Source organism: Anolis carolinensis, chromosome 4 (assembly GCF_035594765.1).
Source record: "Anolis carolinensis isolate JA03-04 chromosome 4, rAnoCar3.1.pri, whole genome shotgun sequence".
Taxonomy (NCBI): domain Eukaryota; kingdom Metazoa; phylum Chordata; class Lepidosauria; order Squamata; family Dactyloidae; genus Anolis; species Anolis carolinensis.
Genome location: NC_085844.1, coordinates 176,713,979 through 176,740,812, shown reverse-complemented (window position 1 = coordinate 176,740,812; position 26,834 = coordinate 176,713,979). Strand labels below are relative to the sequence as shown.

General features: G+C 37.8%; 1 protein-coding gene across 3 annotated transcripts in view; it reads right to left on the bottom strand.

The window, feature by feature from the left end:
* The window catches only part of slc1a7 (solute carrier family 1 member 7), a 72,983-nt gene extending 46,176 nt beyond the window's left edge, over positions 1-26,807 (bottom strand). For 2 of the 3 annotated variants that reach the window (XM_003220312.4, XM_062978300.1), the window contains exons 1-3: positions 23,987-26,606; positions 22,642-22,721; positions 902-1,117 (exon numbers count right to left, since the gene is read on the bottom strand). In XM_003220312.4, the coding sequence (XP_003220360.1) occupies positions 902-1,117; positions 22,642-22,721; positions 23,987-24,127 (437 nt within the window). In that variant the 5' untranslated portion in view covers positions 24,128-26,606. Of the gene's footprint in view, positions 1-901; positions 1,118-22,641; positions 22,722-23,986 lie in introns of all 3 variants that reach the window. The other variant, XR_010005410.1, reaches the window with a different exon arrangement.
* Between the last annotated feature and the right edge of the window lie 27 nt (positions 26,808-26,834).

Genomic DNA, 26,834 nt, shown 5'->3' with positions numbered 1-26,834 from the left:
TCACCAACCAGCACACAATGTATTTGTTCTGAAAAAAAGAGAGCAACAATTATAGTAGTTTTAGCTGTAAATAGGGACATGTGAGTCATGGATCTAGGTGTTTACCAATCCACCCGTTGATCAATGAGCCTGATATTCTGGTCCACTGTTGGAGACCTTGGGATGACAAGAGGAATGTGGGAATAAAACCCCTTTGTTGCAGTCCTTCTCAGAACCAGAGGCTGCCAGAAAGTTGTCTACCCACTGAGTTGGGGCAGACCTGACTCCACCACAAACACTCTGGGATCCATAAAGGGACCCCCATATGTTATCAATGTTTAAGGGGCACTGGTAATCAATGTCTTAGATCCATGACTCATGCCAACCACCCTGCAGGGTTGTGACAAAAAGAAACTAACAGAGTGGCGTAAACAATCATGATATATAATGACAGGGTGGGATGACACCCAGAAGACAGGATAGAAGTTGGGTACTATCTCTTGTTTCCTTTTGGATTTGTATACCACAACATTATATTGTGCTATTGTGGTCCAAAATAGGCATAGTACCACCTCCCCAGCACTTGTTTTTCTCCAAGGGCCACACAGCAAAAATGGCCTGTTACATTATTCCAGCTTTAAAACAAATATTAGCTGCAGGAGCAAGAACATATCAATTTAAATTCCCAGATTTCCCAAACTGTCAGAGCAGTCTTATGACTGTAGTTTAGTGAACTGGTGGAATTTCCTGCACATAGGACTATTTTGTAATTAAATGTACTGTATACTGTCAGATCTGACTATTGATTAACTCAGTCACTGTAAAAAGTACACAGTGATTTCAGAACAAATTGTAAAATGCATCATATAAATAAATGCAAAAGGTTACTTTTCATAAAAGCATTAAGAATAAATGTATTTACCGAATTAAGTCCAATAATGCATCGGCTGAGCTCATGATTGGCTTCCCACTTTCCTCAGTGTTCTCCTTTTGGGCTGCCCCACCAGGATGGATGATGGAGACCATGACGATGCCCACAACAACAGCCACAAAAGTAGTCCAGAGATAGTAAGTGACTGTAATGATACCTAATCGACTAGATGTCTTGGCATCAAGAGCTGCTAACCCAGACATTAAGCTGTTGAAAGAAAATGGAAGAAACATATAACTTTTTCCAGTCTTAAATGAATGATATTAACTACCATATGCATCCAGCGTGAGAGCAGAGAAATTGAGGATTTTACGCTTCTCATTAACTCATTACATCTCCCTCTCTGAGCAAAGATGACCAAGGAAAGAATTTGCTAGACTGGGAATTCATGAGAATTTGCTGTGGAGTTCACATTTCCCCCCAAATTTCTATCGATTAGAGTTACTTCTCAAATTATTTTAATGCTTGTACATATATACTGACTGAATTATAATTTGATTTACTTAATTAATTCCCCCCACTATTTTCACATTCTTCTTTTTCATTACATGCTTAATAGTGTGGATGTAGAAACTATTTTTGAAACTGGACTAATATAAATTACTATTCATCTGCATATCAAAAAAGTAGGATACATCTAATGTTAGTCCTAACTAGAACAGATCTATTGAAATAAATGGTACTTATAATTAAATCATAGAGATGGAAAAAGACCACAGTGGTTCTTTGATAAGCATGTGTAACATATAGTGATTTATAATGATATTAACAACATTGGTTGATTTAGTATACATAACACTAACATGCTAATAAATAGATTTAGAAAATATTTTCCTACAACTGGTTCAGAATGTCTAAGAAGAGAAAGAAAGAATATAGTGTTATAAAAAGTTTTGATTACCTGTCCTTTACAACATCTTCCCTTTCCGTGATGATTCATTAGACATGTGCTAGCACTTATTAAACTACGAACAATAACTTGAATAAGTTTTACCCCTCCCTCTCATTTCCTAATGTATATTGTTGAAAATATCAATATTTTTTTTTAAAAACAACAACATTGGGTCCAGAACTGAACTTCTGTAGCTACTTCTCTCCAGAACAAAGAGCAACCATTGGTGAGTAACCTCTGTGGTCTGTCTGCCAAACCAACTGTTAAGCCTACAATCCACCTCCTTGCCTTCAAGAATACCATGTCAAAATTCTTATCAAATCAAAATATACTACATCAGTGGTTCTCAACCTGTGGGTCCCCAGGTGTTTTGGCCCACAACTCCCAGAAACGCCAGCCAGTTTACCAGCTGTTAGGATTTCTGGGAGTTGGCGGCCAAAACACCTGGGGATCCACAGGTTGAAAACCACAGTACTACATTCCAGGACTCTCTTGATCTACCAAGCTTGTAACTCTATCAAAGAAAAAGATAAGTTTAGTTTCATATGACTGATTTTTGACGAACCCATATTGGCTTTTAGCAATGACAGCATTTCTTTCTAAGTTTGCACAGATTGTATCTGTGTCAAGTAGTTGTTTGGGTCATCTTTCCCCCCTTTTTTTGAAGACAAGATTTGTTCCAGGAGAAGCTGGGACTTCTCTAAGAATTCTCAAAGACTACTGACAATGACTCGGAGTTTTTAGTACTCTTGGATGTAGCTCATCTGGCCCTAGAGATTTTAATTCATTTAGAATAGCTAGGCATTCCTTTATTGCCTCTTTATCTGGGCTGTAGTTCTCCGACTACGTTATTTATTCCATTTTCACCAGTTACAGCATTGCCTTTCTTTTGGAAGAAGACTGAGGCAAAGAAGGCATTAAACAATTCAGCCTTCTAACTCTGATATCATTTCACTATTTTCTCCACACAGTGGAACAACCATTTTCTTATTCTACCTCTTGCCTCTGAACATAATCAAAACTTCCCCGACCCCACCACAAACAAAAACCTTTTCATTATTTATAATCTTCCTATCAAGCCTGAGCTCATTCTGAGCTTTAGCTTTACTAATTTTCACCCTACAAATATTGACTATTTATTTGTATCCCACCTTTACACACCTCCTCATTGGAATGGTTTTGTCCTCAAAATTTCGACCCCACCTCATTCCAGAATAATAACTTACATTAAGTCTCTGGAGCCCATTTCAGTCCAGCCCAAGCATTACTGAGAGGATTAATTTAATCAACTGACTGCCCAACTGAACTGGGGAGATGTAAAGGAAATGCTCCTCAAACAATGGGATAGTCCCACACCCCTCTCCTTTAGAGCCTTTTCCCTAAAAAGATTTTGAAACTTCTCCCTTTTCTGCATTCATGTTTATGATTTATTAGAAATAAATATACAATGGGAATGGGGACGACGACAATGGCTTGTGAATATATTGGGTACACTGGACTAGACAGTAATAATAATGATTTATGGGACCCTGGGAAATTTTAAACTGAAAAACTGGTTTGGCATCCTGTTGAAAGAAAATCCTCTCAAGCAGGCAAAGCAATAGGAAAAGATTTGTTTTAAGATTCAATTAAGATCAGATATCCAGATGTGTTGGAAAATATCAAATATAAGCTGTGCCTCTATGTGATCTGTATTGTTTTGTATGCTTTCCATTTAGTTTTGAATAAACTTCATCTTTGTCTCTGAAGTTGGCACTCTTTCTGGACTCATAATCCCATTCTGGACTATTTACATTGTCTTAGACAATTTTCCAACAAGTCTTGTCCTTTTTGTCTTGGGAAGGCTTTCCAAGTTGTCTCAGCTTCAAATGGACAAATAGCAGCTCTTAATTTTTCCTGCCACAAAGGAGACTCTGTCCACCTCTGACATCACAGGAAATCTCCAGCCAGCAAAAGCTCAGATCTTGGCTTGGCCATCTCTGAGCCAATCAGAAGAGGAAGTGGGTCCTTTGAATGGCTGTCAAAGGGGATAAATGTCTTGCACTGTATTGTATGCTTATGTCCGACTCCTTTTCAACTGAGACTCTTTATCTGGCCTGAATGTAGTAAACCTCTGTTATTGCCTTCAAACCCAGTCTACATTTTTTCCTGGCAGTCACGATAGTGTGCCGTGCTGAACGATGGATTCACTCAACTCCTTAAGTGGCTAGCTAATTGAGAATACAGTTTCCTCCTCATTGGAATGGTTTGTGATTTTAACCTTAATATCTTATCTTTAATAAATTTGCATGCACCGTGATTGAACTTTCCTTTAAACAGTTCTGACCATGGGATTTCACCATGCTTTCTCTAGCTTCCTTTGCAAGTATAAGCCATTGCAAAAATAATGAAATAAAATACAGCCTAAGGATTTGGTATAAGATGAAACAAAGGCCCATGAAAGCAAAAGGAAGCTATCTAAACTTTTAAATCTACTTCCCAAAGTAGATAGCAAGTTTCCTTTCCTGGAATATGGCAACAATTTGACAAAATTGTGCAGAGGTCAGACTGAAGTGCAGCTTACCCTTTAACATAAATTTGGCAAAAACACTGCAGTGGGATTTAGCATTCAGTCATCCAGTAAATCAATTAAGAAAATGCACTGCTTTTCAGCTTGGCAGTCTCTAATCCTGCAGGTTTTGTTTTCAGTTCATTGTGTACTGTGAGGGAAATGGGTATAAAAATAAAATGAAATTAGATTTCACTGTAATTTCAGCTTCACCCTCTGCAATGAAATCCCTCCCCTGCAACCCCAGGAATTGGGGGGCTGGTTGTGATTAAATGACACTATGATTTTGACCAGTATGTTTAAATATGCTGAATGATATTAACTGCTCCATCAAATTAATGAAAAGGGGTTAAATTAATTCTTATGAGGTTTAATGCACAAAAAATGCAGATGTATTGTTTAGTTTAACAGACAAACAAGAGATCCAAAGCAAAAGGTTCAAGACTTTAGAAGCAAAATTCTTATCAGTTCATGTGTGAATAGTGATACATGTGAGTCCCCTTCGGGATGAGAAGGGCGGGATATAAATGTTGCTAATAAATAAATAAACAAATATTCATGGTAACTCTTTCCAGAAATCCTATGTAATATAGTTCAACTTCTAAGGACATGATTATGTACTCTTATTTACATTATAATCTGGTTAGCTAGTATACTCTGAAAGAGAAAGGTAAATTACAAAAAAACCCCCTATGCTTCTTTTTTCCATATAAGCCCTGTAGATCCTGACTTCCTTGAAATTAAGCATAGCTTTTCAGAGAAAATAAATAAAACTACCCAGTTCTCCTGTATTCCATTTTAGTATCTTTAAAAAATTGTTTCATGCCTTGCTGACGATAACTAGTAAGGAAATTGATTTTTATCTACTTACAGTCCTACATTAGAGACTGCAGTATTTAATATGTATTTGTTGCATGTGTTATTGATATGGATATCAGCCCCTCTATGCATGTTACATAAGCTGATACCAAGTCCTCAAAATGTAAAAGAACAGGTTCTTCCAACTAGCAGAAGCCAAAAATATTATATAGCCTCTAAAGACTGCCCCAGCCACACAAAACAGTTGTAAAAATTAATAGGAAATTGAGAAATACATGGTGTCTCCAAAATGTACACACACTTAACAAGATTAAAGATTACAACAGTAGAGAAGTATCTCAAAATTACAAGAGAAACTTTAAGCAAGGTTTGCAGCTTCCTACTTTGACAATGCAAGCAGTGCATTGCTGCATAGAAAAAACAATGTAAGCACCCTAATAAGCACTTCTAATACTCACCATTGTTAAAGAGGTAAAAGTGTATAGTTTTTGGGAAACCCTGTACATGCTTTGTGTTCTATGATAGCTTTGTACAAGAAAGGGCAAAATTTCCAGACTCCTACCCAAATCTACAGAACAGAACCGCTTTTAACAAGGACTGTTCTTGTGCTTTTTCCAATAATTTCATGTGAAAACTAAAATCTATTGGCTTCCAGATGAAGTGCGTGTGTGAAGAAGTTTCAAGAAAGATGCAGTAATGGGGAGGAAATTAATTTTAATTGCTCAATAAGAATTGATGTTCATGAATTTATAAATTCAGATGCCAGGTCTTATCTGTTCCTGATTTATGAGTTATGGAGCTGTGAAAGGAGAAATACGTTTCTCACATCAAAGGCTTCCAACATTACAGCAACGGTTTCTGACTAATGCTTATCTTGATGCCATGAAAATAATGACTTGATGAATTCTCCAGATCAAGCTGCTGTTAAATTCATATCAGGAGGCCAAATCAGAGTGTTTCAATGGCTGGCCAGGATATGAATGCTATGGAATCCAAAGGAACTTTGGCCCATAATATAATCAGATGGCTCATATTGATGAAGTGGAAAGGAATTATTAATTATTAATGAATATGCATATGGACTTGGGTGAAAACTGAAATATTTATTCGTGTTGTGTAGTAATAATATTTGACCTTCAACTCCCAGAAATCCTAACAGCTGGTAAACTGGCTGGGATTTCTGGGAGTTGTAGGCCAATACACCCCAGAGTTTGAGAACCACTGTTCTATACCCAACAAAGGGAAAAACAGATGTTACTTGTGGTATAACTAGCACTGCAGCTTCAGGAATAGGTTTCACTATTTGTAAAATATAAGTTAAATGTAATTCAGCCATATGTTCTAATCTGGCACCAAAATAAGTGGAATATTTCATATTGGTGAGATGATGCTCCATGATTTATATGGACTTTAAATTAAGGTAAAATAATGAATATGTGGTGAGTCCAAAGGTAAGCCAACAAAATGATCTATTGCAGTGGTTCTCAACCAGATGTATTGGCCTTCAACTCCCACATCTGGTAAACTGGCTGGGATTTCTAATAGGTGTAGGCCAAAACACCTGGGGACCCACAGGTTGAGAACCACTGATCTATTGGTTCTATAGTCATTGCTTGATAGATGTTGCCTGATTACCAACTGTATTGTGGTTTACAGTTCTGTCTTATCATACGTTAGCTCCAAGGTGACAAATCCTAGAGGGGTCTAATAATGAGATTGCCCTGTCTTTGGAACATGTCCATTAATAAGATCATCATCTGTAATAAGATTACTTTGCCACCAGTTAATGTAACTATGAGGTTGGAGATGTAATGGTAAAGTTCACAAAAGTAATTAACTGTTGAAATGCACTCCATCAGAAGTACTGACTGGAAAGCTAAAAAGGTCATACCAACTGTATCCTGTTAATATCATTCAAAAGTCTGGAAACCGGGATGCTCCAGCCAGAAGATGACAAGGAGAGAAGAAAAAAGACATACACACACACATTACTTCACACACTATGCAAAATATTGGCCAAAATCCAGCTGGTACCTCTTACTAATTATAAATAGCTTTTGTCAGCTCAACTCAGATATCCCCCATCTTTTCTGTGTATATGCCAAAAGACTACAAAATATTAATGTAAATTCAACTGATTCAATTAATCTACTCTATTTGGGATCAGCAATTGGATTTAGGCCACTGTCTATTTCTTATTTTGCACAAAGTGAACATTGTTGCATTAAACTTAATGTTCAAGCTGCAGATGGTACCATACTTTTCCATGGACTTGAAGAATTCATTGACGTAACATGGAAATGGAGCCAGATTTGTAAAGACAAAAAATCTAAAGGTAGGCTCCTATCCTATTGCTACCCTGCTTTAAACAGTTGTAGCTTACAATTCACATAAATGTTAATAGAGCAACAAAAGCACAATACACACACATTTTCCACTCAGGTGAAGGTAGCAAGAACATGGGAGCTACAAACCCCTATAAGTTTATCATTTGAAACTATATTTAGTACTTAAAAATAATCATTCCTTGAAAGTAATTGCAGGTTTTGAATTATTTGGTTTTTTCTCTGAAAAGACCTTTAAATGCCTAATACATTCACAATCATTTACATCACACCGAAGTATCTAAGGATGCATCTACACTGAAGAATCAAGGACATCTGATACTCCTTTCACTGCCAATGTTTAGTACTATGCATCCATAGCAGCTGTAATTGGGGAGTCACCAGCACTCTTTCATAGAGCAATCTAAAAATGTCATAAAACTATAATTCCCAATGTTCCATAGCACTGGGCCATGCCAGTTAAAGTGGTGCAAACTGCATTACAGTGTTTCCTCACTTATTGCTGGGATTAGGTTCCAGGACCACCCGCAATAAGTGAAAATCCGCAAAGTAGGGACACTATATTTATTTTAATATTTATACATTATTTTAGTAGTTATACCCTATTTAAGTCTTTCTCAACCAATCGTGTGTTGATAAATTGCCTCCTCCTCCTGTTGTTGCCGCTTGGGCTCCTTTTCTCTCCCTTTGGCTTCTCCTTCCTCCCTTCCTTAGGCTGTAAATTGTAATTTTTTATGATTTATAATAGTCTTTTAGAGTTGATTGAAAAACCACGAAACAGTGAATCCATGAAAAGTGAACCGCGAAGTAGTGAGGGAACACTGTAATTGTACAATGTAGATGCACCTTAAGATTGAAGTCAGTTTAGTTTTGGTCTTCAAAGTCCAGCTCTGTTTATCTACTCAGGGCTCTGCTAAAACAGCTTTCTCTGTTTGTGAATGATGTGAGCATCAAACACAGAACTCTGCAAAAAGGGTCGGTCACAAAACCCATTCATCTTATGCCTCTCTAGCTTGTTCCCTTCTTCCTCATGAGAAGCCATCTGGATATTGCTTTGAAATAGATGGATTGTGGATAAAGCTGTCAAAGGGGATTAGTGTGATTAGAAAGGCATTAATCCTGTCAAGAAGTAATGGTCAAGTATTAACCACCAGCAGTCAGCACAAGTCCCATGTTTGTTTTCATTCATTCACTTCTTAGTCATATTCTCATTTTATAATTGCTTGCTGTGGAAAAGCCCTTTGTAAGGAAGATTACCCAGCAAGAGTCCCCTTCGACAGCGACATTAACAATGATTAGATGTGGCATGATTATCGTCTGGCAAAACTGGAGCTCTGAATTCTTTGGTTTGTGATTGGCTACGTGTCTCTACCAGTTGTACTTCTCATTACTCTTCATGACAAGGCCATTTTCTGGGGTGTAGCAGGGCAGAAAGATGTATTTTTCTATAACATCTTGTTAAACAAATAGTTTGTTAAAGAAACTTTGGAAATTCCCCCTCAGTGGCAATTTATTCATAAAATAAATAAATATGTTTACAACACGTGTAAACATATTTTGTTGCTGCGTGATATAAAAATCCTTCTCCATGAAAACCATGATTAACCTTGCTTTAGACTAGAGTGGGGAAAAGGGGTCATTTCACGGATTATTTCAACCAGTGTGGATGTTAATCACATAATAGCACAGATGTTTTTCTCTCTCTCACGATTTCTGAATATTCAGATTTGGATACGACAGTGGACACTTGGACAGCGACAGATGCAGCTTCCTTCTTATTGCTGCAGTGGCATACCAGTGAGTCTAGCCATTATTTTGGTACCTATAATCAGCTTTTAATACAGATACAGAAAAAAATAATAGATATTGGGCCTAAATGTTAGCATTTATGACGTATGACTGAAATGCAATGGTATGTAGATTACTGATCTGCAAATAATGGGGAAAAGATGGCCTCACTGTTGCAAAACACTGCAGCAATATGTCAAAAGAAGCTGAAATTTTTTTAAAAAGATTCAGAGGGGTTTTTTTTTTGCTTCTTATAGTGTTATAAAGCTACAGCTCTGTCAGTTCTATTGCTTTTACTTATTATTGATACTTTTACTTATTATTGATACGTTCTTTAATTTTTTTCTTGGTTCTGACTATTTCATGAGCAGTATCAGATTTTTTTTTATCCAGTCTTTGTTCTTACTTCCAAATACTGAAATTCTTAGTAGAACTCCCTGAATTGTACTGTTTCTCCCACAATTTGACTTATCAATAATAGAACTTCATCCCATAATCGTATTTTTGGGCACATTAGCCACATGTGGTTAATTTCCCCATAGTCTAGAAATTCCATTATTGATCCTATATAGTTTAAGTGGATAATAGCTGAGCATTTTCTAAATTAAACACAGCTCTTAAAAACAAATAAATGAGGATAACTTGTTCAACAGAGAAACAGAGCAGAAAGTATGATCACAACCAGCAATATTATGAATAATCATGTACAAGATGATTGCTTTATACTTTGCTAGCTAGAATTTGAACAAGCAAAGAAAGAAAATACAGCAAGGTTGAAAAAGCTCTACTCACATTCACTTGAATGTGAATAGGATGCTCCACACAACTAGGCACTCTGATAAAGGAGTATAGTTGATAATGGTGGTGCATTGTATTCATGCTTAACTGAGGCCTACCTGCACTGCCATGCAATGCAGTTTAAACTGGATTATATGGTCAGTATAGACTCATATAATACAGATTGAACTGCATTGAACTGGATTATATAACTGCCATAAAATCCAGTTCAATCTGCATTATAACAGCAATGTAGATGGGGTCTTAATGTAAGCAGAACTTCTTTTCAGATTTTGCCACTCATTACACCAAGTCTGAAAAGTGTGTGGTGGGTGAGGCTAGTGCACAGCAGGCTTGTTTGTCTGTAGGATTCCAAGATGTGAACCCCTTCAACTCTGCCAGATAAACCAGGTCATCAAAGCAGAAAATCCACATTATATTATTTGAACTGGATTATCTTAGTCTACACTGCCATATAATCCAGTTCAAAGCAGATAATGTGGATTTTATACAGTTGTGTAGAAGGGGCCTAAGATCCTGGACAGTATTCTTTCTAAAGGAAGGAGAAGTGTTTTGAAAGAGTTGCGCTGTTAGTTGCAGTTTTTTTATGCTATTTCGGAGGGCCTACAGTAGACTCCCCAGAGGTCACATCTTCCTTCTCTCTTTTATCTCCCTTGTTGGATGTGTATTTTATTTGAATGATATGGTAACAACTGTAGTTAGTGGACAATTATTATGTTTCATGACCTCATCAGTCAATGTCCCTAGGACTCATGCATTAAGCCTTAGGGTCAGATCATTAAATCTCAGCATTTGGGATACTCTTGACCTTGAAGCCCAAGCCCGATATCCCACTCCCATGTCTACCCACTCATGCTAAAGATCTTAGTTTTAAGGTCTTTCATCATGAAAGCCAATGTGGTGTGGTGGTTTGAGTGGCCATGGAAATCTAGCAGGTGAGCTGGAGCAAGGCACACTCTCTCAGCCTCAGAGGAAGGCAAAGGCAAATCCTCTCTGTATAAATCTTGCAAAAAAATATATCCCATGATAGATTCACATGTGTGCTTGAAGGCACACAACAGCAATAAATGTTTGATTGAAGTCCTGTGCCAAGCACACTACTTATTAGAAATGCATGGTACAATAATAAAAAGTAATGCTTTCTTTTCAATAGTGGCACCAGTTTTGAAATGTCAACTCTAAAATGGGACACCTTGGGGCCTAATTTGCAATCCTCAGATATCAAGTGAAAACATTTTTATTTACTCAGACATTTTAATGTGTATACTCAAACTACTTCATAATTTTAGTTTTTTTACATGCCCAATTTCTCATTGCTTGGTGTCCTGGGGACCCTAACAACAACTAACATTCAATTTGGTATCTCCTGTATTATATAACCCAGTAGCCTTCTCTTTAAAAAAAGAAAAGCTTATCCATAAAGTTGTACAATGCATTACCATATTATGACTTGGCTGATGATATCATTTTGAAGTTTTAATTAAATTGGGATTGCTTAATTTAGTTGCAGTACACTATAGGATAGCCTATGCATAGTATGGATTTCCTGGATCCTTAACATAAAAATAAGGGTGTTCCTCTCATTCTGAAACAAGGCAATTGTATTTATTTTATCTTCTCTTTACTCTCCCTATTGTTTATCTAGCAAGTGCTAATTCATGCGTCTCTGCCTTTTTTTATATCTGTTAGGGCTGTTAGAAGCAATATACTAGTCTACGTGCTTGGGAGCTAGTACACTAGTTAAGTACTTATCTCTGCTGTATAATATCTGGGATAAAATGATGTCTGTCATACCAGTCTGAAACAAGTGTTCTTAAGCTATGCTCTTCTACTTTTTTGCATTATAATAAGAAAAAATATAACATAACCAAGGACCCCTCTCTTTAACCAAATTGTAGTATTTTGATTCCCCTTTAACTGTCATTTTTCCATCCAATGTAATCCCGGGATTTGCAGTTTGAGAAAGCATTCAGGGTTCTTTCCCATTCCATGATAGTTTAAAGTGGTATCAAAGTACCATACCGAAAGTGCTCCAAATCACAAACCATCCAAACCATCAAAATTACAGAAGATAAAAGTATTTCAAGGGGACAAGCATACAAATCTAACAAATGCATTCCCCCCAGTCTTTGTTGATGCAGAGTACATAAACATTTGTGTACACATTTCACCTTTCCAAAGAATTCCTTAATTTCCATGTTTATTGCAACACATATATTTGTGATTACTCATGGAAGAAGCCTCTTGGATATAATGGATAGAGTATTGCTCTGGGTTAATAGATCTGGGTTGAAGTCTGGATAGAGTCATGAAGTTCACTGGACCATCCTTTCACCCTGGTCCCTGACCTATCTCACAGGCATTGTATGGATAAAATGAAAAGGAGAGGAGACTTACTTCTTAATTATTGCACCATTTTTCCAATATAGAATCCAAGGCAGTTCATGACATAATTAAAGAAACAACAACTTAAAAATATAAGAAAAACTGTTAAAAACAATTAGTCGTTTCTCCACATTTTCAGGTTTGATGTTTGAGAGTTGATTATTCACTGATATGATTAAAATGTTGTCTCTAGGAATCTCTAAAGGCCCTTCTAGACTACCAAAAATCTCAGGAGGAACTGGGTTATTTTAACCCAGTTCCTCCTGAAATTTTGTTCCCATCCCCAAACCAAACGTGTTTTCCCTTACAGGGTGGCTAGATGACATCCCAGGTCAACGAAAGGGAAATATCTCCTCTCCCCCATCTCCTGATGCATCCTTTTCGCATGTCAGTACTCTGCAGAGGGTCCTGCACTGCAGGTAGGTGCCTTGGGCAAGCTGCTTGGGGGGCAGGGGTGCCCTCCTGCTCTTTCAGGCTCCAGGAGCCCAAAGAACCAGAATGGCTGTGGAGATTGACTGCAGAAGCAGTCCTGGGAGTCAATCTACACAGGGCCCATACATGGAAGGTCCAGATATTTCCAAGTGTTTTATTAAGCCAAAACAAACTGGGGAATTGTTTTCTCTGTATTAATTCAGTTTTACCTGAGGCATCATTTGGACACCTCAGGTAAAACAAAGATGGGTATCGGATTAAAGCCCTGTCTGGAAGGGCCCAAGGTCTTCTAGTTTAATTATTTAGTTACTATCTGTCAGAAGGTGACCAAAGAATTGTGTGGAAGGACTATAGACTTCTGGAGAGGATACGTTTCTATATATCTTTAGGTCCTCCAATATGATTGTGGTCAACATCTGACAGAAACTTTACCAAAGAGTCATGTTGGACAGAAACTTTACCAAAGAGTCATGTTGGAAGACCTAGAGAGGTATTCTCTCAGGTAAAAAGACATATTTTTTAATTCATGGTTTCCCCACTTTTAAAGGAGTCCTGCCCCTAACTACAGTGACTGTGGAGGACTGACTGTAAATGGTTTCCACTGTGGCAGGTGGTTGGGTTGGATGGTGTCTTCCAACTCTATGATTCTATGAAATAAGCTATCCTATTAAAATAGTACTAATTTAAACAGTTTAAATGATTTACTACTGAATAGTGAAAATAAAAGTACAGGCAGTTCCCGAGTTACAAACATCCAATTTACAATCAACTCATCATTAAGAACGGGGATGAGACAACAGGAAATGAGAGAAATTTATCCCTCAGAAGGCAAATTCACTCCTGAAAGAGTCATCATGGGGGAAAGGTGTCTCCACTGAAGCCTTATCATCAATCCTTGTTTCCACAACAAGCCAATTTTTTCAAAACCCAATTATCACAGGAACAGAAAGTGAGGTGAAATCTTCTGAGCAGGGGTACAGACAGCAAAACAAACACCACTGTGTTAACCCTTCCTTATGCTATCCAAAGCATTTTTGTGTGTGTGTGTGTGTGTGTGTGTGTGTGTGAGGCTGGAGTTACACTTAAAAATGTACCTGTTCTGACGCACATTCAACTTGAGAACAAAACTACAGAACCTATTTTGTTTGTAATTTGAGAACTGGGTTGTTGAGAACTGCCTGTATAGGGGAGCCATGCTGCTATAAAACTCTTTTGCTGTACTAAAGCCAATCTGAATAGAGAGGGGAGAGAACACGAGATGTCTTTCATGGGGAAGGGAGTTTCACAGCCTGGGATCAGCCATCAAGAAAGTGTCCTCATATTTCCTTACCAAATGGGTCTGTAACATGATGAGTATGAGAGAAAGCCCTTCCATAATAATCTTGACAGGCAGCTTCATACAGGGATAAATCAAGTAGCTTGAAAAGCACCAGTCAAGACTTTGAGATAGTTAGAGCTATCTCATGTGGGGGACCAGCATTTTTTATTTCCAATGTGCCAGTCATGCATACCATATTTGTTCTCTCTCCCCCTCCCAAATGGGATTTTTTTATTAATTATTATTATTTGATATGCATAATCATAATTACATTTTCCTTTTCCATTCCCTTCTCCCTCCCCACCCCATATTTGTTCTCGTTGGCTACAGCTGCTTTTTTCTTTACTGGAAACTGTCTGCAGACTGCAGATGGAACAGCAGTAGTCCCAGAATCACTACTCTGAGTAGTACTGGTCTAGACTCAAGCCTTATAGGGCTTTATAGCTCATAAACATCATTCTGAATTATGACGGTTCAAGATTATTAAAACGTTACTAATGGGTCCTCGGTATGCAATGGAGTTTACTTCTAGGACACCTGTGGATACCAAAATCTGTGGATGCCCAAGTCACATTATATACAATGGTATAGTAAAATGGTATCTAGGTTTGCTTTTTGGAATTTTTGGAGAGTGTGTGGGGGTGGGGGTGGGGGAGAATATTTTCAAGTCATGGATAGTTGAATCTGTGAATCCCTAATTCATGGATACCGATGGTGAACTGTATATTATCTAATAGCACACATAGTGATGCTTGATACCTGTGCTAATAAAATACAGCTGTCACCTGCATTTTCATGTGGTATCAAAACATGCACAGGCTAATTTGTATAGGATATCAAAATATAATTTCATAATATGTCCATAAGAAACCAATCTCACTCTAATTAGAATCCATTATCTTCAGCAGGCATAAGTATACTGAAACATCCAAATGTAATCAACACCACCAAGCTGTTTCTGGGCAACAATATGAAAGCTTATTAAATTATGATTAGGTCTGATATAACTCCAGCAATATCTTATGAAACACACCAAACTGTTCAGAGGCAAATGCATTACGGCAGCAGCAACAGATGGCCTCCAGGTCTGAAAAAATAACCTGAAATAACCATTGACTAGATGAAGTGAGAGCTTAAGATATTGAATAGAAACTCATCACTTAAAATGGTATAGAAGTGGGTAAAACTTTTTTTAATATCAGGATTTCCCTAATCTTATTTTAACAACTCATCAACTAATGGAAGAGAAAAAGAATAAATAGCTACCTTGGAGACTATCCCATCAGAGTATCTGAAAATAAATATTGATTCATAAATTGTGCCTGCCTTTGGACACAAACCTACTTATTATCATAATTGCTGTTTAGTAAAATATTTATTTATTTATTTATTTATTTCCATCATTTCTATCCTGCCCTTCTCACCCGATGGGACTCAGGGCGGCTTACAAAACTGGCAGAATTCGATGCCAATACACAACAATACAAAAGAATAAAAACATAAGCAGTTAAATACAGATTTAAAACAATACAAAATACTTGAGCCATTCATCCACAAAAACCTTGTACATAAACCTTAGTCCAGACCGAGTTGAAGCCAACAAAACTTATTCTTTGAACTCTTGCTCATATAACCAGGTCTTCACTTTCTTTCTAAAACTCAAAAGGGATGGAGCCTGCCGGATGTCATTAGGGAGGGAGTTCCACAGCCGAGGAGCCACCACTGAGAAGGCCCTGTCTCTCGTCCCCACCAGCTGCACCTGTGAGGCTGGTGGGACCAAGAGCAGGGCCTCCCCTGAAGATCTTAAATTACGTGGTAGATCATAGTGAGAGACACGTTCGTACAAGTAAGCTAAGTAAAGTATTGGCTCACTCAACACAAACTAGAATGTTACTATGATATAATATTTGCTTCACAATCATTAAATAAGAAAGAAGCTAAACACCAAGCCAATACACTGATATACGGTATTGTACCTCAACATTTTAGCCTTTGTAAAATATTTGGCATGCAAGGTTTGAAATACATAATTTTAGATACTTTCTAGATGGATACGGAAGGCTGATTACATAAAGTGGAGTGGCTGGATATGGCTGTGTAGGACACAGCCTAAATGCAACATGTCCCCTATATGTTCCATATATAAGTCTAGAAATTATAGTAAAAAAAATCAATCCAAAAAACCTGAGCCAACTTATCTATGGATCAATCTGAGTACTGTGCCATAACTCTTACTTTAAAAAAGGAACCATCCCCTTCTCTGGGTTGAGTGGCAAAAGGAGAGAGCTTAGTCCATCCTGGGAGAACCAAAAAGAAGCACTGACCCCATCTACTCTCTTAACCACAATATCAATTCTGGTCTTTCTGAATGTCTGGGTGGAAAAATAGCAGCTGTGGTCAGGGGTGGCTGACCTCATGATAGAGTTTGATGTTCTACCCTCTTTGTGAAATTCCCTCAACTTATCCATGGGTTATATCAAGATGCATAATTTTGGTCCCAATAATTGCCCTCAATTTATATATGAGGTTGACTTATTCATGAGTATATATGGAAATCAAATAGTCTATTATTGCTTCATATTATACTCATGCTGCACCACGAACCTCCTCAAAGACACATTGACATATTAGCACTTCTCTGATTTGCAATTTCAATCTTCTAAGAAGTAGATATTACAAGTATGGCAAAAAGGAACACTAAGAAATTGGGACCTAGATTCAAGGGAGAGTCATAAAACAGAGTTTTAATTACAGTATATGCCCAAACTCAGCTCCCAAGATGCAGCAAAAGTCATACAAACAAAAGACTATCTTGAAATCACACTTTTGTTTTCAGCCCCTTTATCTTAGTCTGTCATCACTGAACAAAGATATTTAAGCAAACGATAAATGGCATGAAGTGAAGCATGCAAAATTATTACAAGTAACAGAAGCAACTTCAAAATATATGTTATGGTTGAGCCTTATGGCTCCGATACTGGGAGACGTGGTCGTAAGACTCCTCGGGAGTCAGATACTCTCGAGGAGCGAGAAAGGAAGCGGCTGCGGGACATATTTGCAGAACCATCTGACGAGGATTCCTTTGAGGGTTTTACTGAGAGAATGGAGGAAGAGATGGTTAGCTCAGAGGAGGATGACATGGAATGGACTCGTGTGAGGGAGGATTTGGGTGCCACTGGCAATGATAGTATGGAAGGCGATTGGGGACCTTCAGGATTAGACCCGTGGACAAGCTGGAGGGATGGGACGGGATCCACAGCTGGGGATGCTGTGGGGCGTAGTCAAAGGTGTTTCAGTTCTGATGAGGAAAGTGATGAGGAAACGCCTGGAATTAGGGTAACAGCTGATAGTGATGAGGAGCTGTAAACTGGCATAAAATGGGGTTTGGAAGCAATGGCTAATTGCGTTGGGCAAGGTAATCTGGACGAACGCTTGGGCTCTGTGTGGGAAATTCCTGAAGACGGGTGTGATTCGTTTGCTGACTACGTAAGTTACCAAGGACACTGGGCATAGACGGCGGGAGGAACTGTGTGGACTTTTGTTGTGCAACCTGTGCTTAATCTTAATAGCTTGGACCTCCGTCGTCTTCTTGACGGATGCCATCTGTTTATTCTGGACTGACTGACTGACTGACTACGGCCTCGGACTCTCCTTCCTGTGATTATCGTTGGACCTGGTGAACTACAAACGTCTGTACCTGCCTTACGACCTTCGGACCGGATTGGAACTTCGCTGACCGCTTCTGCCCTTGAATGCTGCGTTTGTATCTGGAAATTGCTTGCTGTGTGGAGGAGTAACCTCTTAGTTACTCAAACATAGCTTTTGGCAGCAGAGAAGCATCTGCTGCCAGTTTTTTGTATTCCTTTGAACCTTTTGTTCACCAGCTTTTGTTTGTTTTAGTCCCAGGCTGAAGTAAGCTTTTTTGGTTTAACCCGGATTAAACTCCGGTTTAATCCGGTTTATCTTTTGAACGTTTTCCTTGTGTCTTTTTACTTTTAAGGCCAATGTTTGCCTAGCCCTTGTCTTTTACGGGCATTTTTGGTTCTGTAACTCCAATAAACTTTGTTATATCTTATCTTGTGGCGTTCTGTCCTTGACAATATACCTGTGCTTCTTAATAGACAGGTATAGAATTGCACTGTAAGAGTCAAAATGTCTTTACAAAATGTAGGCTGCTTTTATCTATTCTGAAAATATACAAAAATTAATTTTGTCTGGAAATTAGTATTATTTACACAGTTCTTTGTGGATTTAAATTGTACAGGAAATATGTAAGAGTGACAGTAATTTCATCACCATTTAGCAGTGCATAAATAAAGATAGGATCAGGTGATCATAGGTCCTATCATAGTCATTTTATTCTGCACATTTAAAATCATACACAAGAGCTGAAATGGGCATGACTGTGGCCAACACATATTGTTCACACAGACACAGTAGGTGGAAATCTAACCTTTAGAGTAAAAAGAGTGCGGGAAGCTCTCCGCATCCCTGGACTCTGCGTCCATGGATTCAACCACCCATAACTTGAAATTATTAAAAAACAAAATTCAAAAAGCTAATCTTGATTTTGACATTTTATATAAGGGACACTATTTCAGTGTGCCATTGTATATAATGTGATGAGCATTATCTATGTGTTATCTATGAAGGATCTTGGAACCAAACCAAGGACACACTGTTCCTGAGGTATAGACTTGTACTTTCCCTTTTTATGACTTATTCCCCTCAATTTTGTTGCATTATGGGTAGCTCCTCTTTGGGAAAAAGAAAAGTTAGATCAACTAAGCAGCAGAGTTTTAAGAGAGATGCACCGAACCTCTGGCATATTCTTTTGAGAGAAATTAACTTAAGTTAAAAAAATAAAAGCAGGCAGCATTTGGGAGAAAATGCTGATTACATTGAAACACATAGTCTAGTCATACATTGATTGATTGCCTAAATTTTGATTAACAACGGTTTTAGGGAAAAGAGTAGTTCAACAGAGTTGGGTCTCATTCTCTTGGAGAAAGTAGAAGAAATGAAAGAAGGAAGTAGAGGGAGGAGTTTCTATTTGACCAAAGATACTTGGAGCTTCTGGGCCTACATGGGCTGGTTGCCTAGATCCAATGATGGCCATGCATTACTATCTATAGTTTAGCAAGTGGAGAGAACTTTAAGGAACAGCATGAACAGAGACACATGGGAGCAGACACATGAGGAGAATGCTTAATTAGACCATTTATTTTCCATAAATGTATTCATCCAGGCACAGTTCTGACATTAAAAGTGGGCCTGAGAATAGAGTAAAATAATGAGCACAATGGGCTATGGATAGAAAAGAGTGCAAGGTAAAGGGCTGAGACTGTTTTGCTGTGATATCCCCCACTCCGTCACTTTACATATCAGGAGGATGTGTAGTTGAATAATGGCCCCATTACATTCAATTTGGACCAAAGAGTATCCAATGCCGATATGCATAATCATATGTGTTAAATCTATAACATTTTGTAGCAAGAAGGAACATATTACTTTAATCCTTTATAAAGTGACTTATAGAGGTATCTCATTAATATCTCACCAAATATCCAAAGCTAATGGCAGATAGTAACAGCACAAAGTGTATAATAAATCTTTGAGTAATTCAGTAATAAATGATTAGATGCCCCGAGCCCTAGGGAAGTGGTGGCATATAAGTTTGAATAATAAATAAATAATAAATAAATTATACAGCAAGACTGGATCTAGGAGTTACACTTCTTTCAGATTGTTTCTCCATAACAATATAATCCCAATGAGGCTTACTTCCACATTATTTGCTTTTAAAAATGCAGCATTGAAGCATGGCTGACTTTCTTTTTAGAATATGCTGTACATATTGCAAACTATGGTTTGAGCTGCTAGTTATTTCACAATATCTTTCAACTCATTCTGAGGATATGCATTTAGAAAACTTCCTATTGAGGTCTACCTGACTATTTTTTTTTCTTTTTTAAAAAAATTACTTCAAACTTTCACATGGAGCATCCTGCTCAATCTGACTTCAGAGTTTGGAAATATGCTTTTAAGAATAAATAAATAAATGAAATCCTCTACTTGGTTTGAACATGTAACACAATACTGTCTGGATGTCTAATCTGTTAGACTAATCTGTTATATTCACCAGTAAGAAGCTCATCTTGATAAATGTTTTGTGATGCGCGGACCTAAAATGCCAAAACACAAGCAAATAAAATAATAATTGCAACTGCAAGGAACTGTTAGTTATGAACCTACAGTATGCTCTTTTAAAAGGGGGTATGTTTTTACAGATGCTGACAAAGTGATTGGTGACTCAGTAGGGTTGATTGATTTTTCATCAAACTACATTAATGACAACAGATGGTCACTAGTAACCAAAGACTGCCCAAGAAAGTCCAGAAGGGAGAAATCTTAGCCTTGTCATTCACAGAGCTGTTAAGCCGGGATGACTGGCCAGGTCTCTCTTTTTCTTCACTTGTTATTTGGCAGTGCAGTCTATATATGAGAGAAATGGCTCTCGGAGATAATGATTTACCAAGATGATTCTATTGAAGTTATTGAAAAATTTGCATGGACAGAAAAGCTTAAGAATACACTTTGAGATAATTTCTGGTATCACTGTAAGTTTTTATTATTTAATGCGTATGTTTACAAAAACATAGACTCAGTTTGAATTAGCTGTATCTCTGCAACCACGAACAGCCCATGAAGGAAACTTTAACCTATTGAAAGGATGAGGCATAGAGTTTCAAATTATTCCCACTAGATGCTTCTCCCAGAGCACTAACATCCCCTAGCCTCAGTTATTTACAAGATGGATACTTCGCAATATAAAGATTAATGAGGTATTGTCCATTTGCAAATTTATTGTTTTAGACATGTTTCTGGCCCAAAATGGTTATCAAAACTTGATAACTCATTAAACCATTTGTAACTTTTTGTGTAACTGTAACATGTTGCATAATTTTGAAACATCCTGTAAATATAAATATTACATTTCTGTCACCATTTAAACTGACTTACTTTAACCTAATTCCTTTATAGCATCACACTGCCTTAGTGGTAGGTAGCCCCATCCCCCTCTCTGCTAAAGATCCTGGCCTGGGGGGCAACTTCAGGATGTGAGGGCCATCTGATATTCATTGGTGGTCTCCCATCCAGGAACTAATCTGGGTTGCTTAGCTTCCAAGACATGAGGATCTGGGAGACCAAGCTTTCAAGGAATTATAAGTTAAACTAAAACAAGCCATCTCAGACTTTAGCAAACTTTGGACCTGAACTCTCACAGCTGGCACAAATCTACCTGTTCATCAGATATACTAGCCATAAGAGATACTGCAAATCAATAACTAGCAAATGATCTTGCCATATGAAAGCACTGGCAAATAGTTGTATTTTATCTATCACATAAGTGATTGTAGGGAGTCAGAAGCTCGTTGTGGCCCATGTAACACATTACATAACATGTTTTCTTGCTAGCATTATTTCCAAAACAGGGGAGTATTCATGCATCATTTTCAATATACAGTAGAGTCTCGCTTATCCAACATAAACAGGCTGGCAGAATGTTGGATAAGCAAAAATGTTAGATAATAAGGAGGCATTAAGGAAAAGCCTATTAAACCTCAAATTACGTTATGATTTTACAAATTAAGCACCAAAACATCATGTTTTACAACAAATCAACAGAAAAAACAGTTCAATACACAGTAACATTATGTAGTAATTACTATATTTACGAATTTAGCACCAAAATATCACAATGTATTGAAAACATTGACTACAAAAACATTGATTACTAAAAGGCAGGCTGCGTTGGATAATACAGAACATTGGATAAGCGGAGCTTAGATAAGTGAGACTCTACTGTAATAGTGTCCATTAACAGATATTCTTCACTTTACCAGTTAGATATAGCAACCAGAAAGCATCTAAAATGGTGCTACCTAACTCTGTTTGTTATCACAGATGGTGAAGCATTAATGGTAAACTACATTTTTATGTGCAGCTATATTTATTAGAGTTCCCATTATTATTATTTTGTAAATTATGTAAGAAAATTGTGCTTGAGAATAAAAAGGGAGATTCAATTTTTCCTGGCTTTTTTTCTTTGCTCAAAACCCTCCTTACTTCCCATGGCTCTTCCTCATGACATGAAGGACATGTTTACTTCAGAACTATTGTGAACAGCATTTTTCATTCTCTATATATTTATCCTCTCAAACTGTATACTGTATGAACATCTTGATTAAAACCTTCACATTTTATAGATCAGCAGATCAGAAATATGCATTCATTGTATACCTACTATCTCCGTTAAATTTGCTTTCAGGGTACAATCAATTCAGATACACCTGGAAGTGTGCAGTATGGTTTTCCAAAACAACCTCTTATCCATTAACATACCTTGAAACAACCAGAGGTAGAATCAACATTTTCAGCATTCTCATCAGCAGTTCTCCAGGAAACTGGAAATAACTAATTTCCTGTGAAATGAAGAGATGTATCAATTACTTGAACATTTATTACTCTTCTTTTAAAAAAAACCACAGTTAAAATGCTGCAGTCTGTTTAATTTGATCTCAGTGGATGCTCAGACAGAAGAAAATTAGAGAGATGGGAAATAAATATGAAATAGTACTGTGGTTTGGGTAAGAATAGTAGGGTTTTCTTATGCTTCAACACCACCACCACCAACAACAACAACAGTTCTTTTGGATATGATCCCAGTCTTAATTGCATTTACTTCAAAATATTACTCAAAGTTATCAGATAATATTGAATGTTAATGTGATCATTACAATATAAGAAATCATTTGACTGTTAGTGCAGACGGAGGGAATGGTGCTAAAGGCTCTGTCAACTGAGAGACATCTGTCCATTTCTTTAGCAATATGTCAATCCCTTGTAGGTTGATATTTATATTAAAAATTTACACTATTAACAAAGGGCTGAACAAACCAAAAAGGAACCCAGGAGCCATAAAGAACATCTGCTTTGACAGACACTTATTATACCTTATTTTGTTGGGTTTAATAGTTGCTTCCCATATATCACAGGATTTAGAATGAAATTAATTTGGCATTTAGTAATAAAAAATAGTTCACAACTAGATACCTGAAGCTTTAAAAAGGGATTAGATCCCATTATTTCACAAAAATATTAATAAACCTATTTCTCTTTCATACAGTCTACTCTGGATGAAAGGGGAAATGAAATTAATTATGCAAATGAATTCATATTTTTTCTAACAATTAATTTTTTAAAATGTAATATTATGGGCTATGCTTTGGTTGTAAATTAAAATATTTAATAGTTTTTATTTAAAACAATTTAACTACTTCAGAATAAATGGCAGAGTGAATTACTTCTTTGTATTCTGCAAGGCGACAAAATATTTGCTCAAATATTATCCATCTTTCTGTAAAGTATCAAAAATTCACAACAAAATCAGTTTTGAAAGATCTAAAAACAATTCACACCTAACATTTATTCACCTGTATAATTATAAAACAAGTTCTTATGAGATCTCAGATCCCTGGAACTGTGTATTTTATGTAGCTAATTGAAACATTCTTCTCTTCAGTAAAAGTTCCATTCTTTAAGGACAAGTAGCGTGCTTCACAAAAATTCCATCTTATCTTCAAATGTACCCTTGAAAGGCTGACAAGTTGCCTTTTGTCTCCAATTTTGTTATATAAGAAACACTCTTTTTCTTACCATCACCGCCACACCTACTTGGGTCACTCACCTGTTGGGAGAGGCGCCTGGTCCTGAGGAAGAATCCGAGGAGGCATCCAATGATGACGGATAGGACCGAGAGAATAAGTAAACCATTTCTTTTACACACATCCTTGATCCGAGCCAACATCGCATCAAAGCCCACTGCCATGCTTTCCCCGGTGATCTCTGGAAGCAAATCAGCATCCCATACACAGAGAGACCTCACCAGCCGCTCTTGTTAGAATAGCTGTCTCTGGATTGCTATAGATTAGATCAAAGCATTTCTAGTGCTGCTTAGGTGACCTGCAAGGTCACCTCCTCTGCCAATAGCCACCAAGCATGTAGCTGGCATTATTTCCAAATTAATACCAACAATCCTATTAGTGACTACATCAATAAGAACCTGGAAGCAGATTAGGGACTCTGGAAAATTAGAACAGAGCAGTGTCGTATTTTTGAAACAAGAGTGATCTCAAAGCGAGGCAACACCCAACACGAGAAACAAATGAATATCACTTACTGATTGTTCCACTCTTAGAAATAAATCAAAAAATTAAAGCAAACGATAAGAAGAGGAAAGCCTAAGGAGACACTGTGTTTCCTATTCGCGGGCTGGGTGAGTAGCACTTAGGTTATCACAAGAGGGCAAATTAGGTGAAAGATTGCATTTCTTTAAGCACCTTTACTATTGGTATAAAGAGAAAATGTGTAGACATAGTATCTGATCTTAGGTAATATGCAGGATCACCTCCAGTCAATACTTGGATGGGAGACCACCAACCAATATGAGGTACTGTAGACTGTATTTCAGAGGAAGGAACTGGTAAAATCACCTGAGGATTCATTGCATAAGAAAAGCCTCTGAAATGTATAGGGTCAGGATAAGTCAACAGGCAATTTGAAGGCCTTTGCATTATTATCCCATCCTTATTTTCCATCTTCATAGTTATAATTCCACACCTTGTTGATGGGAAGCTTCCCACCAGTGTGGAAATCACATATTGGAAACATGGAAAGCTCTTTAATCTTAGCAAATTGAAAGCCAAAAGGACATAACAACTTCTGTTAGAGATGATAATATAGTCTGTGTCCATTCAAAGCCACCTTAAACACGTTTTGCAGAAGCATGTGAAAAGCCTGGCCTCACAGAACATTGAAAAAACCAAAGTGCTGTACCATCAGACATCAACCAACCCCTCTGCAATGTCAGAAATAAAGCTTAATGGTGTAACACTAGAAAATTGTGACCATTTCCGCTACCTTGGTAGCCACCTCAGACATTGACGCTGAAATACAACACTGTCTGAGCTCTGTGAGCTCAACATTGTTTCGAGTAAAGCAGAGAGTGTTTGAGGATCAGGACATTCATAGGGATACTAAGATGCTTGTTCATAAAGCTATTGTTCTCCCATCCCTGTTTTACGCTTGTGAAACATGGACCATCTACAGACATCACACCCAACTTCTGGAATGCCTCCATTAGTGTTGTATCCGAAAAATCCTGCAAATCTCTCGGAAAGATGGGTGGACAAAGACCAGTGTTCTGGAAGAAGCAAAGACCATCAGACCTAAAGCGATAATTCTCTGGCATCAACTTAGCTGGACTGACCACATTGTCCGAATGGCTGATCACTGTCTCCCCAGATTTAAAGATGGGCTTAAAGTTAAACTTTAAAAATGTAGCATAGACATGGAGAACTGGGAAGTTCTGGCATTTTGAGCTTTTAACTGGAAGTTAGCTGTTACCAACAGTGTTACAGATTTTGAGGAGGTATGAATAGTGGGCGAATGGGAGAAATGTGTCAGGAGGAAGGCTCGTCAACCCAACTCTTGATAGCACTGTCTTCCATCTGGAAATCGGTGTCCTCCCCACGAAAAAACATGCGAATTAAAAGTAGGTCTCTACAGTCAACTGTGGACCCCAGCTAACAGTCTGGGAAACTTACAGAGAAGGGAACCAAAAACACAAATGCACACAGAAAGGCACACATTTTCATTCTTCTTTCTCAGCAATTGACTGCGAGAGACAATACAGTGGAGGTCCCATACTTGGCCCCAGCTATACTGACCATTTTATGCAGTTTGAAGCCACAAAATCCCACAAAAGCATGCAAAATAAAACCCTTAATGTGTTTTAAGGGTTTGTGTAAACACCATCTGGGCCACAAACCGGTTCCAGATATCCTATGGAATCATTTGCAGAACCAATTTGAAACTGGGGCCCCTTCCACACAGCTGAATAAAATCCCACCTTTTCTGCTTTGAACTGGAACATATGGCAGTGTGGACTCAAATAACCCAATTCAAAGCAGGTATTGTGGGATATTCTGGATTATATAGCTCTGTGGAAAGGACTTGCATTAAATGGTCAGTGTAGATGAGGCCACAATGCACCTTCCTTTCACTCCACAGTACTCATCCCTCCTCTTCCTATTCTTCTTCGTCTTAGATCCCGCCACACAGTAAAAACAACAGCAAATTTATGCGCCTGCGTCGAGGCCTGATGGATTGTGAGTTATATAGTTTTCCAGTCTTCGGCTGGTTTTATATTTGAGGGAGAACTGCGTCCTCTACAGGCAGAATAGAAGTCCCGTCCATTGTGTCGAGGGGGCGGGCTATGGAAGGGCTGTGCTGATTGGTCACTCGAATCCCTTTTGCCCGACACGCGCTGAGATTGGTCGGTAATGATTGGACAATAGAGCTGTCATTTATTTCCATGGACATTGCAGGCCTTTTTCTGTGGCCAACCAGGCATAAGCGGACTTCGGCCCTTCAGGTGTTTTGGACTTCAACTCCCAGAATTCCTAACAACCTCAGGCCTTTTCCATTTCCCCCTCAGCCGCTTAAGGCCTGAGGTTGTTAGGAATTCTGGGAGT